Genomic DNA, 14,468 nt, shown 5'->3' on the forward strand with positions numbered 1-14,468 from the left:
GCATTAAGTAAGTCACTTATTTAGTGAGAGTTAAAATAGTTTTATTTAATTATAACAGTTTTAGTAATAGATACATCTATCAAATTACATGTTAATATAGAAAAAATTAATTTTATATAATTAATTTGCAATTATAGATTTATATAGAGTATAGCCGGGCACAAAGGTCCTATTTGACTTTCAGTAATTATACTGTCTAAACTAAACGAATTGCCTGACAACACCTTACATGTATCAAATGAACAACAATCGAACTATGTTGAGTACAATTAACACCTAATTATAGAAATATTTTTTTTACTATTTCTCTAAAATTTGTCATCTATCCCATCTAGCATGATAAGAAGGGTCAGTCAGGGGAAGGCTAACAGATCCAAGGTCTCTCTTCATTTTAAATGAATTTTACAAAATTATATCTATATCATTTTAAACCAATGTGAAATACAAATTTCATGAGAACATTCTTGAAAGTTGACGGAATATCAGGTATATCAGGTATTTTGAAAGTAATATTTATCAGCAGGTCGAATAACTACTAATTTAAATTATCTCTTGTAAAAATGCTTCTTTACTTTTTGATTTAGTATTTTTTATTATCTACATCTTTCCAATGTAAAGGTTTAGTTGCTCCTTTTCACTTCACGCACATATGTAAGTTTTTATAAAGGTTACTTAAAAAAATTGAATCTAACAAAAATGCGAAATATATCAAATTATTTTACAAAGCAATTAAGTAACGTATATACCTGAAGACTATAATCAAGTATGATGAACTAAATTTAAGAGCTTCGGTATCAAAGCTGCCAACAAAAACAATAAATACTTTTGGTATAAATATTGATACATTTCCGAATATCTTCTAATAGCAACGTCGCAAAAATTTATAGTTTTGCTTTGCTTGAGAAAACTATGGTGAACAATTTTACCATAGCCTTCACGACGCTCTCTAGTGTCTTCAAATAAATGGTTTTTAAATTTTCGAAATTAATTTAGGATTTTTTGTGAAAATATGGATTTTTTCACATTTATCTGCTAATTATAAAATTTCATCTCGATGTACCCGAGTTCTTATCGAATTTCATTCACATGCCTGAAAAGTCTTGAAATCTGTGCTGATTTTTTTGAGAAAACACCGATGAAAAGTCAAATTTTGACTCACAAACATATTGAGATACACATGCACACACAAAATTTTTCTAATTTTGGAGTTAAATGATTTAGAGTGACTTAGAATTTGTTAAAAAATGATTGTTTTAAAATTTCTAAATTTAGATTTAGATTTAGAAGTTTCTACACAAGTATAAGGTTGTCAAATATCTCCCTTCCGCCTTTTTGTATTATAAACCAAGAGCAAAAAACCGGAAGGGAGATATTTGACAACCTAATATGTATTTAATGAATGTTTTATTTCAATTGTGCATGGCATTGAAAATCAAAAATAAAACCTTGATGCAGTATCCGTTGCTTCTGATTTGCATTCAATAAATTATTTATTGAAGAATACATGTTGAAGTTATCTTAGTGTGGGTATAAATAATTACAACCAAAAACATGTCTACATAAAACATAGGTTTTATAACTTTCCGAGACTTTTGACGGTGTTTTCTACCTTCATCAGCCTATAGTAATTTTCATTTGTATCTATAATAACGTATTAAGTATCCCGTCCACGCGACTGATCGTTGATTGGATAAATGAATTTCCTTTGTTATTTCTGCCCCAACTGATAGAAAATTACTAAAAGCACCCCAACATCCCCAATGGCCAGTTAGCAGAAATTATACAAGTTTTAACATTGACTTTCATTTGCCCTTATCGTTGACCTAGGAATGACATTTTGCTTGTTAACAGACAAAAGAGAACAAAACATGGCAAAGGTATTTGACTCAGAATATTTCAGCAAGTCTGAAATTTGAATAAACGCAGAATTGTTGATTAAGATGAAATACAAATATTTCTTGAGACGTTGTAAAATATATTTATTTGGAATGAGAAAAATATGAATTATGTTGACTCGCTATATCTTGAAAAGTTAATTACAAATGATCTAAGAAATTATACAAAGAACCAATCTGAGATAAATTTCAATTAACATTATAGAAATATTGCATGATTTGTTAATATAAGTGTAAATTATTACATTTATGCCAAATAATTATTAGCTTTTGTTTACACTTATAATGATAAAATGGGGAGCAAGGCATCGTGCCTTAAGGCAAATTGCAGGAACTTCCCGTACCTAAAATTGTTTTTTTCTTAAAGATTAACATTAAAAAAAAAATACTCTGAAAAAATTAGATTTTTGAGAAACTATAAATTTTTGACAAAAATTTACTTTTTTTTGAAAAAAAAGGACTTTTTGAAAAGAAAAATATTTTGAAATATTTTGGAAATTCTAAACTTTTTATTAAAGCAATCGTACGGCTTTAACTGCATAGAGACGAAATATTGAAGCGCGTAAGCGCCGAGCAGCCGTCTAACGGATAAACATTGGTACGAAACCCAAATGAATGTAAACAAAATTTATACTTATTGTTAAAATGTCTATAAAATATCTGATAATTTGATGTGCATATGTCTATCATTTTTGACCGCCAGATGGCATTTTTTTACGTTTTTTACAAGATCTCCGAAACCGCTAGACTTGCCTTAAAAATTTGTTCAGTTCTTCATCTTGTTAATACAAGTATAATGTTTTTTGAATTTTTCAAATTGGACGCTCCGTTCTCTTAAAAAATGAGTTACCTTTTTTTGCACTTTTTGCCCCATATCTTCGGAACGGCTAGACCTGCCTTCGCCAAAAACTAATCAGCTCGACTCCTTATCAATACGAATCGAATGTTTTTGAATTATTCAAATCGCTTTATCCGTGTTCCCGAAATCGTCGACAAAAATTTGTATCTGAACACACACGCACACACACATACACACACATCCCTTTTTTTTAAGGTATGCCAAAATATTCAGAAACCTCTGAAACGTAAAGATATTTAAAAATTTTCATTTTCAATTTTTTTGCGATTACTATAACTTGCCCTACGGGAAGTTAATTATTACATTTATGCCAAATAATTATTAGCTCTTATTAAAAGTTTAATTTTGTTTCTAAAAACGCTTTTCAGCTAATAGTAGCTCCTTTATCAATTATTTACCAATAAATGCATTATTACATATTCACTTTATTATTATTATTACATATTTGTCATAGCTAGTGTCCCACAGGTCGACTCAATTAACAGAACTGTGCAGGTGCGTCTTTTTGAACAGGTAATATAAAATTTATCTATCATAAAATTCCGGTTTGTGTTATTATTGATTTAAAATTGAAATTTTATCAAAAATAATCTGTGATATTCGAATGCAATCTACATTAATAAAAGCGGTCATCACTGATTTCATTCTATTGATTTCGTACTTTTAGATTCAATATTATGAAAATAATTTAATTTTTGTACCAATATTGATATTTAATTGAACGCTCTTGTTTATGAACAATGAAATATCAATGTTGAATATTGAGTAGTCAAAAACAATAATTCAATTGCGTTATTTGATTATAAAAGTTTAACTAATTTTTGAAATTAATTTTAAATTAATTGCATATAGTATTCCGGATTGTGAATACGAGAAACAAAAATCACGTTTCGATAAATTGAACTGAACTTACGTAATATTATAAAATAAGTGATGGTGAATTAAATGTAATATAATATAATGTAATATATATATATATATATATATATATATAATTTTTAATAATCTTGAAGATCTTCTTAATTTTCTCGACTTAATCCTTATAAGATTAGTTTTTTAACTTATTTATTGAAGTTAATTTATTCAAATCAATCATCATTATTGCAGCAATTAAATTTGTTCACAATAATGTTATTAAATTATGCTAAATTTTGATAGGTTTCTGATTTAATATAGCAAATAATTTAAAATAAGTCTACCAATAGAATTTTTGGGTATATAATAAATTGATCTCATACGAGTGTAGATGGGAATTAGCTTGGAATATCATATTATATAGTAGCATAAATTGGTAATAAAAATATATTTTAACTTAATTAAATATTTACTATAAATATAGTAGTACTAGTAATAGTTGCTTCAAATAGTCCGTGATATTTTTACTATTAATGGAACATAATATAAACATTAATATTTGTATTGAATCATTTTGAACTTATAAATTCTATCCTAATTTTTAATTTTAATAAATTAAATATATTTTATAATTTTTATTTAAAAAATACTCTACAAAATCCTTTGCATTTAATTTTTTTGTTTAATATATTTGAATAGCTATTATGATAAAGGTAAAGATGGTGATATTATTCACTTAAAATCGCTTTTATCTTTTTGAGTACACATATGAGAAAAAATGTGTAATGGCTTTATTCCTCTCTACCAAATTTCTCTAAAAATTAATCTTTAACATCACGAAGAAGAAGTTTTTACTTTTGCCAGAAAACTTGCAAAGATTTGCAGACTTGCAAATGTTATCTCGACGCTTCAAGTCATTCCGAATCATTTTCTATCAAAATTTGACGTTTTCGCTAAAAGAGATAAATAAAAAAAATCAAATTACATTGGTCAAAAGATTTTGTATTTTATTGTTTTTTTTTCCTACAGTTTTACACATGTCCTTTTCAGGACATGTGTAAGCATTACTATATAATAAGAAAAGACTGAATAAGAAACAGGACTTGGTGTAAGTGGCATATTGCCATATAGCAAGCTGCATGCATTTTACGATACGTGTAAATATCGACCTAATCAAATGACAAATTAGCTATTGAAATAAAATTGTCAAATATTCATTTCGAAAATCAGGTCTTCTTTTTTTACTAAAAACAACTCAATATGAATATCAATTTACCACTTTATAACGACGTGTCTTATTCAGTATATGACAATTATATACTAAATTATTTTGTAAATATAATACGTTGCATAGAATAAGTAAAGACTAAAATTGTATCTGTTTCAAATCGTACACTTCGATATCGTATTCCACCTCACTAACTGGCATTAATTCCACAATAGCCACTTTTGACGGACGTAAAAGTTAATTATAAACTGCGGTTGTCTGTATCGTGTTCCTATACGATATAATAAACAGTGTATACACAGGGGGGCGACCGTGCGTGCGCGCCCCCGGGCGAGGGCGGCTGGGCGGGTGGAGCTGCTGTGCACACATAATTTTATTCTGAAAGCGTCACAACGCGTCCGTCAAAAAACACATACGGGTCCGTTTAAACCCAAAACTCGCATTGTCATCGTAATTAAAATTTCCGTTACCAAATCCGTGCGGTCTTTTAGTAATTAACACGGAATGGAAGAGCAAACAAATGATAGGTCTTATTTTTGAAATACAACGGAAATTGGAAAAGTACTACGTTGGTGGTTTATATTAACAAAGGTGATACATTATTTACACACTTTACATATTATATAAAACGAAACACATTGGCAAAATTAGAAGAAGAGGAGGAATTATAGGATAAGGCTTAATTTGAAAATTCAAATTTTAACTCCATTCAGAAAAGTTTAGAGTGACAGACTATACTTCCTTACTGTGAAGTTTAATTAAAGGTAAAATTTCATTTTAAACACATTTTGAAGGACATTTTGATACACCACACGAGACATATATAAAAAGCTGTATAGCAGGTCTTGTCTTTTATTTTCAGAATTTAACTGGAACGAGAATTGAGCATACGTCATACAAAAATACTATTAGAAAATATTGATGCACTTTTCGTGACAACGATTTTCACTTGAAAATATAGATAGCAATAGGTTACCAAGTGAAAACAGTCCTAATACGGCATTGCTGCACCAATTAAATGCATCACAATTACAGTAATTGTAATGATAAAAATTCAGCACATAAAATGAGATAACTGTTTGGTTGCCATTTATAATAAAACAAACGTAATTTGTAAAATATTAATCACAAAAGCTCATAGAACCCTGATAAGTTCAGATCGCTGTTCAAGTAAAAAATGCACTTCTCATTTTGAAACTTACTAAAAGTCAAATTTTGAGAAATTGTATTTATGTTCAATTTTTTATAAGGAGTAATAAAAGTAGTATAACTTGTTGAGACAAAAATTACCAACCGTTAACCTAACTATATTTGAAATATTTATTATTATTTTTTTATTTTAATAAATTCGGGAATCAGAAAATATCTCGAAGGGGCTATCGAACCTTGATCTCTCATTGGCTCTAAAGACATGTTATTTAAATATATTGTAAACTAAGCATCGCATTTAAATATTTGTAGAAAGCTTTTTTTTACTTAATATATTATAATAAATTATTATTTGAAATAACACTTAAAATAACAAATTACACATGTACCATGAATTAAGTTGAAATATAAATATTTGAATAATGTTTCACATAAACACTATTCATTCATATGTTTAACTACCCACGATTCCTTTGAATAAAACCTGTAGCCAATTAATACATTTTAAGAAGATATTTTAAAAAGTATCAACTGGTCTTTTATTTCATATTAAATTTCAGTTTAAAAAATAATAATTTTTATGAAATATTATTCTAACATTTGTTGTTTTTCAAACCAAAATTCCTTAGACTTAGACATTAAAATTATACGATGAGTTACATATAAAAATTGACTTATAGATAAAAACTGGTACAAATAGGAGAAATTTCACTTTATAATTAATACTAATATCCATAAACTTAGCTTTTGTATTAAGTGCTTATTATATTGATCAAATATATTTATCATATATATATATATATATATATATATATAAAATATGTTAATAATAAAAAAGTAAAAGTTAAAAAAAATTATAAAATGATTTCATAAATTATTAACAAATATGTATATGTTATAAATATTATAACATTTTAGATGTATAAAACAGATAAAATGAATACATAATGCGCATAATTGATAATAACTTAAGACATATATTAAAATAATTCACAAAATTGAATATAAAATTTCTGTATATTTATCAATGTGATTTTTTTCTGTTAAAACCGTAATAGAATTTTATACAAACATTGATTTGTAATTTTATTGTATATATTAACTGCAATAAACAAAGCTCGTAATGTTTTTTTTTCAGGTAATAAAATGTATATTTTATTTTGTATCAAGTTTTTTGCAATTCATGAAATTTGCATAAATTTAATATTTTTGATATGTGAATAAAGTGAGACAAATATCCAATGATTCACGTACTATTTCTTTGAATATTAGGTTAGTTAAAGATCCAGTCACGTGTTGGTAAACTTCGATGTCATGTTGTATTCGGCGTTATTACTAGAGTTATGGAATACCGACGTCGACAAATAATATAGTTTCGGACGTCCAATCCTACATCCAATTCAATCTAAATCGTATATACCGAATATCAAAAGGGAATGTAAAATGTATCTGCAATGTTAATCCGTTTCGAATAACTATTTTTGATCTGCGATGTTACTCAAAAGTTGTAAAAACTAACGTTACATATTAAACAAATTACTATACTCTATGATTTGAGGAAATTGCATTCCAATAGGTCGTGGAAATTTCTGCATGTACTTCTATTTGTACCGGTTTGGCGGGGACAGTCCTGGATTTGTAGATTTTGTCCCGGATTTTTCTAAAAGCAATTTTTGTCCCAAATTTAGAACTTTTGTCCTTAATTGCTTAGAGATTTTTAAAAGTATAGGCTTAAATCTTTGTAATTACTTGCTAATAAAATTACATCTACTCACAAATATTTGAAAATGATATATACAACGAGCATTTTTATATGAAACATTTCGCTAGAAATGAGAAAATTGCTGCATGAAAATCGCTAGAAGCAGCTAAATTCTCAAATTCTTAATTCTGAACTTTCATTTTAAATTTTATGACTGTCTGGCACAAGTGCTAATTTTTACTAACGATAAGTTAACTATGAAGAAAATTGACCATAATAATGTACAATACTTAATACTATAAATGCCATTAATCCTTGTTTTTCTTTTATTTTTAAATAGTATTTATTATTTTGAAGCCTCTTTTAAAATAGATTTTATCATTTATGAGCTAATATTATATAATACAATTTGACATATATCTTTAATGTTTATATAGAACTTATATTGCAAAATCTTCCATTTGTAAAAAAATCTTCATTCAAATAATGCATTTAGAAGAAATCATTATATACCCGCTTGTCGAATCTAGAAATACACCACACTAAAAAAATGCGTGTTCATTTCTTTAAATTTCATATAATTAGAACATATTTTCAACTTTCCTTTGAGAAATTTATAGCGATCGCAAAAAATTGAAAATAATTTTTTTTGCATATCTTTATATTTCAAAGGTCTCTGAACGTATGTTTGGCCACAGTTTTCCGTCCACGATTTCGGGCGCTTGAAAAAAGCGATTTGAATGATTAAAAAACATTCGTTTTTTACTGATGGAGAGACATACTGATTACTTTTTGGCGAAGACAGGACCTGTCATTTCGAAGGTACGGGGCAATACGTGCCAAGAGTGGTAATTCCGATATTCGTATTTTATAGACAAAATATAAGAGCTGATACATTGTATTACAACGTTTATATATGTTTATATAAAAAGTGAACTAGTTGGTTTGGTATTTAGCCTTGAGGCAAGTTACATAAATTTCCCGATATGAAATTAATCGACTTAATCAATAAAAAATAAATTTATTTATGAGTGATTATAACATCATTGCAAACGAACAAACGAACACGTCAACTCGGAGTATTTTCTAAAAGCAAATTTTCAAAAATCAATAATTTTAATTGAACCAATTTACGTAGGACTTTGATGGTTTACTATGTTCAAAACAAAGTACACTATCGTTATACCAACTAAATCATCTAATTTTATGTTTAACAAACGTCAAAAAAAACTACTCATTTTCTCAAACTTTGATGATTTTTTAAAATTAAAACACTTGTCGTAAGGCCGTAATATTTCAGTAAGTTGTATAAGACCATGATATATATCGCCAAAAAAAGTTCCATGAAAATCGGCTTGATTTTTTTAACAGCTAATTACAAGAAAACGGCTCGGTAGATTTTTACCTAAAACTAATCAGTATCATTCTCAACTAATATCTTTCGAACAGTTTTTGATTTTTTAAATCGGTTCGGTAGTATGAGCTTAAATGTGGACGAAAGATTTAACACTTTTTTCCAAATTTCAAAGAAACGGCTCAGCCGATAGATGCACAAAACTAAGAAACGATAGTCCTCATCGAGATACATCAAATGATTTTTAAATATCTGAAATCGGTTCAGGCGTTTATGAGCAAACGTCGATGAAAGTTTTAATTTTGACAAATGCCAAAAAGACCATACTAATTTTTGCAAACTTTGAAGAATATTCAAAATTAAACGGTTTGTAGGGCGGTAATATTTTAGTATGATCTATAAGACTATGATATCTACCGCCAAAAAAAATTATAATTTTTTTTAAAAAACTTTATTATAAGAAAACGGTCCGGCCGATCTCTACCAAAAACTAATCAGCGAGATTCCCAGCCAATATCTTTCGAACGGTTTTTGAATTGCGGGCGAAAACGTCGACGACAAATTGTATCCACACATACACATACATGCATTATTTATGCAAATATTATTTTTAATTTATGGCCAATTACCATGACTTGCACTACGGAGAGTTAAAAATATATCCTCAGATTGATTTGGCATCTCTAGATAATATAAACATTGTTGAGTGTTTGTGCGATATGATCGTAGCTAAATGATATACGAGCATGTATAGTAATTATAATTATCTATATGACAATATTTATATCAATTATTATTAATCATTGATCAATAATTATAGATAAGTGATTTTTTTCTCTAGAATATTTAATTCTGGTACGGCAAGATTCAGCAGTTTGCCTTAAAGCACGATGGCTTGCACTACTTGATCATCAGAACAAAAATAGAAAAAAAAACTATCTTTAGTATCAGTAGATTTAGTAGAGGTTAGCATTTTAACTTCTCATGTATTTATATATATTGGAATATTAAATATTCATGAGTTATACATATATAAATACAAATAACTATACTAACACCAGATTACTGATATGTCACAACTTCTGTCGAACAGTTCGATATTAGTCAATTCTGGCAACAAAGCACAATTAATTTTGTCCATTTTCACCGCATAACAACATAATTGTGACTAATTGTCTCTTCTGGAAGTCCGTATCAAGATTTTTAATTTTCAAATCTTACTCATACGGTTCAAACAAATTTCAAAATTTAAACTTTTTTTTCAAAATTTTCAAAAATATACAAAGTTTCACACTTTAAATATGAATTTCAAATTCAAAGTTCAGTTTGAAAATGTATATATTTTATATGCGTTATTTCAACCGTAAGAAATATATTCCCAGATGAATTAAATCGGTACTTGTTGAAGTAAACATTCTTAAGTGTTTTGTGCAATAAAATCGTTGCTATTGCAATAATATTTTTTTATTTTTTTTATTTTTTTTTAATTACAATCTGTCTAAATAGAAAGACATTGAGAAATTAGTTTGACAAATAACATTTTAAAAATGAATAGAATTTTAAAAGGAAACCCAGTGGTTCACCTAATTATGTGAAATTTAGAGAAATGAAGATGCATTTATTTAGTGTGGTGTATTTTATTAATATACTAAATTTTATCTTATTTAAATTTTGGTATGATAAAGAAACTTAAATATATAGTACAATTATTAACAAAGTACATTACATAGACTACATTACATACATACACACACCTTTCATAGATAATATGGTAGAATAACTGATTATTGATTAAAGTGTTAGATCTATTCTATAGTATTCTTTTTATTCTTATATTATGTGTGGTGTTGTAAAGACTTGCTATCATTTCGTTTGGATGATGGTCAATTATACTCTTGAAGTTAAGAGCACTCTTTTTAATTTCTTCACTGATTGTGAGTGTATCGGTGGCTTGGTGAATTAACCAAGTCGGTACATATCTTGGTGCGGATATTGCTTTTTATTTTGGAGCTATACAATAATATGAGCGATAAAATGAATAGTAAATTAATTGTTATTAATCATTGATCAATACTTATTAATTACTGATTTTTCACTCTCGAATATTTAATTATGGTACAGAAAGTTCCAGCTTTTTGCCTTAGGGCAGGTGCCATGTCCCACGAGTTATAATCTTGTTCATCAGAATGCAGTAAAAATATATATTTATTCATCAATAGATTTAGTGAAGCTCAACACTTTAATTCCAATGTTTTTATGTATATTGAAATATGTATTAAATATTCATGAGTTATACTCATGTAAATTCACACCAGATTACTAATATGTCACAACTCCTGTCGAACAGTTCGATATAGTCAATTCTGGCAACAAAGCACAATTAATTTTGTGCATTTTCACCGCATAACAACATAATTGTGACTAATTGTCTCTTCCGGGACTCCATTTCCCCGTTGCACATAATAATGAAGCGCACGCAGTATCGGGCCTTTCGTTATGGTCTGAGAATCCGCATCGCGAGCGGTCAAGTCGAGCCGGGGCAGCGCCGAATAATACCGCAGAACGCGAGCCAAATTAGAGGTAAACCGCATTATACTGGAGGGAGTTTGATCACGACTTCTCATTCTAACGCGATTCGGTAGTTTCAAAACTATATCGGGTCTGTGACATAATGTAAATGAAACTCGGATTTACATGGAAATTATATGAAGTACGTTTGAAAAGTTACTATTGTTAATGCAATGGTTGTGTTGAGGTAAAAGAGATCTTTTGTTCAATTGTAGACAAAAATAGTAAAAAAACTATGAGATCTTTCAATCAGTGATCTACCGTAGTGTGTACCTTGCCAACTTTTGACTAATTAGTGGGGCATGGCATCGTGCCTTAAGGCAAATTGCTGGATCTTCCTGTACCGTAACAAAATATGTTCGAGAAATATTAAATGTTTTCAAATAAATTATTATAAATAAATACTGTAACATTGTCTAATATTTATAAGAATTATATAAATTAATTGCAAAGTTGAAACTACTTGATTAAAGTATATACGTGAGATTTAGAACTTAGTCAGAATCAAAATTAAATATGAATTATTTTCGATATATAAAATGAAGTTTTTTTGAAAAAAAAATTAAAAGCAGTTGTTTCGTCAACACAAGTAGAAAGTTTTTTGAATCATTTAAATCGGATGCTTAGTTCTCTCAAAAACTGCGATTTTTTGTACATTTAGCTGCATATCTTTGCCAAAAACTTCACCTCTTCTCCCAATCATTACCAATTGAATATTTTTTAGATAATTCAAATCGGATACTCCATTCTCTCAAAAACTCGATTTGTATTTTCTGCACTCTTTGCTACGTATCTCCGAAACGGCTGAAGCTGCCTATGCCAAAAACTAATCAGCACATTTCCCTATCGGTTTATCGGTGCGCCCGAAAACATGGACGAAAAAATGGGGACATACAAAACACACATCAATTTTTTCTGAGGTATGTCAAAATGTTCAGAACCCTTCACAACGTGAAGATATGCAAAAATTATATTTTCGATTTTTGGCCCATTACTATAACTACCCTACGTGAAGTTAAAAATAAAAATATGTATGGCATCGTGCCTCAAGGCAAATTGCTGCCCGTAACTTTCCGTAATGGAATATCCGAGGAATAATAATAGTTTTTGAATATTAAAGGGCAAGTTTGAGCTATGGGATTTCAATTTAGAGTTCACACGTTCGCTACTAGCTTCGGGCAGCCTGATGTCAAGTAATAGAGACAGACAGTATATTATAAATACATTTAAAGTAAAATATAAATACTGTAACTTTTATTATTTCTATTTTATAGACAAAATATAACAGCTTATAAATTAGACAATAACTTTCATATTTGTTTGCATGAAAAATAATAATAAAAATAAAACCTGATCAAGCGACATTAGAATAAAGGAGGCTATTTCACATTTCTAATAATTATATAAACATTAGAAATAAATTAGAATCCGAAGCATTTTCCATATTTAAAAAACATTATTTTTGAAAATTCGAAATTTTGATATTTAAAAGAATAATTTTTTTTTTTTTCCCCAGAATTTATTAGTATCTTCTAAAGCAGAATGTTTTTTGCATCAATCGAATCAGATGCGTTGCTCTCTTAAAAACTGCAATTTTTACACTTTTAGCTCCTTATCTCAGAAACGGCTAGACTCGTTTTTGCTAAAACCTAATCACCAGGCCTTATCATTACGAATTTTTTACGACTTGAATCATACGACTTGATTGGATAACATGTTTTCTCAAAAACTCGATTTCTGTTTTCTGCACTCTTTGTTTCATATCTCAAAAACGGCTGGACCGACCTTTCCTAAAAACTGATCAGCACTTGTTGAATCATTTAGGTCGGTTGAGCTGTACTTCCGAAAACGTTGACGAGATATGCAAAAATTTTCAATTTCTATTTTGGACGATTACAATAACTTACCCTACGGGAAGTTAAAAAGAAAACAAAAATTAGAAGAATACAAAAAATAAGATATTGATACTGAAGCACTCAAAAGAACAGGACATGATCTTACCCACAACACAATCTTACCCACAACACAATCTTACCCACAAAATTTATTACAACCATACTCAACGACATTTTTGGAGACAAAATCATCGTGGTGACTAAATTAGATAAATTAAACTACTAATGTTTAACTTACAGTAAAATAACTAACAAAGTGATTTTGTGTGTATACAAAAACAGTTATGATTTAAAAAATCGAACAAAGAAAACTTTCCAACAACAAATGCAATACTGAACAAACAAACATAGGTGTAGTACCTATTGTTGTGCCAATTTGCAGAATATGATGAATTCACAGAAATAAAAGACTTACACATTACATAGAAATATTTATGAACAATCAGACGGAATTTACAATAAAATGCAAGTGTTTTCTATAATGGTAGAATTGAGACTGCTCGTGAACTGTTCCTTGCTCCTCTGTGGCGGAAACAGTGTTGCCAAAGGGGTACCACAGTGTTACCAATCCTTTAGTGTTATCACATGTTGTTTTATAATAAGGGATGAATCCGAGAGATGACACTATCTTCATCCCTATTGGCTCTATGTCCAAATCAGTATAGTTTAGTTGTTTTGACAACTGTCGCTACCGTACCCAGTCCCCCTTACAATGAATCGTAGAATGTTTGATAGAACACTTTTTAAATGTCACATGATCTGATTGCTATTCCAATAAAAAAAAACTTCTACATCAAATCGATGACCACAAACAGTAAAGAATGCTAAAATATTATCTATGTGTTATTAATACATCTCATGTGCTGGTAATAATTTGATATTAGCAAATTAAACGGAGCATAAGCAATATATTCGAAATGAAAGGGATGATAGACGTTCGAGTTGGGGTTAGTTAGTGCGAGA

The 14,468-nt window shown here is 28.7% G+C and overlaps 1 protein-coding gene across 1 annotated transcript in view; it reads left to right on the forward strand.

The window, feature by feature from the left end:
* The first annotated feature begins 1,829 nt into the window (after positions 1 to 1,829).
* Positions 1,830 to 14,468, forward strand: part of LOC113367074 (discoidin domain-containing receptor 2-like) — a 118,186-nt gene continuing 105,547 nt past the window's right edge. The window contains exon 1 of the mRNA XM_026608703.1: positions 1,830 to 1,877. Coding sequence (XP_026464488.1) covers positions 1,830 to 1,877 — 48 coding nt within the window. The remainder of the gene's footprint in view (positions 1,878 to 14,468) is intronic.

Source organism: Ctenocephalides felis, unplaced genomic scaffold, assembly GCF_003426905.1.
Source record: "Ctenocephalides felis isolate EL2017-DRISC unplaced genomic scaffold, ASM342690v1 CF-g0.4_SCAFFOLD_01170, whole genome shotgun sequence".
Taxonomy (NCBI): domain Eukaryota; kingdom Metazoa; phylum Arthropoda; class Insecta; order Siphonaptera; family Pulicidae; genus Ctenocephalides; species Ctenocephalides felis.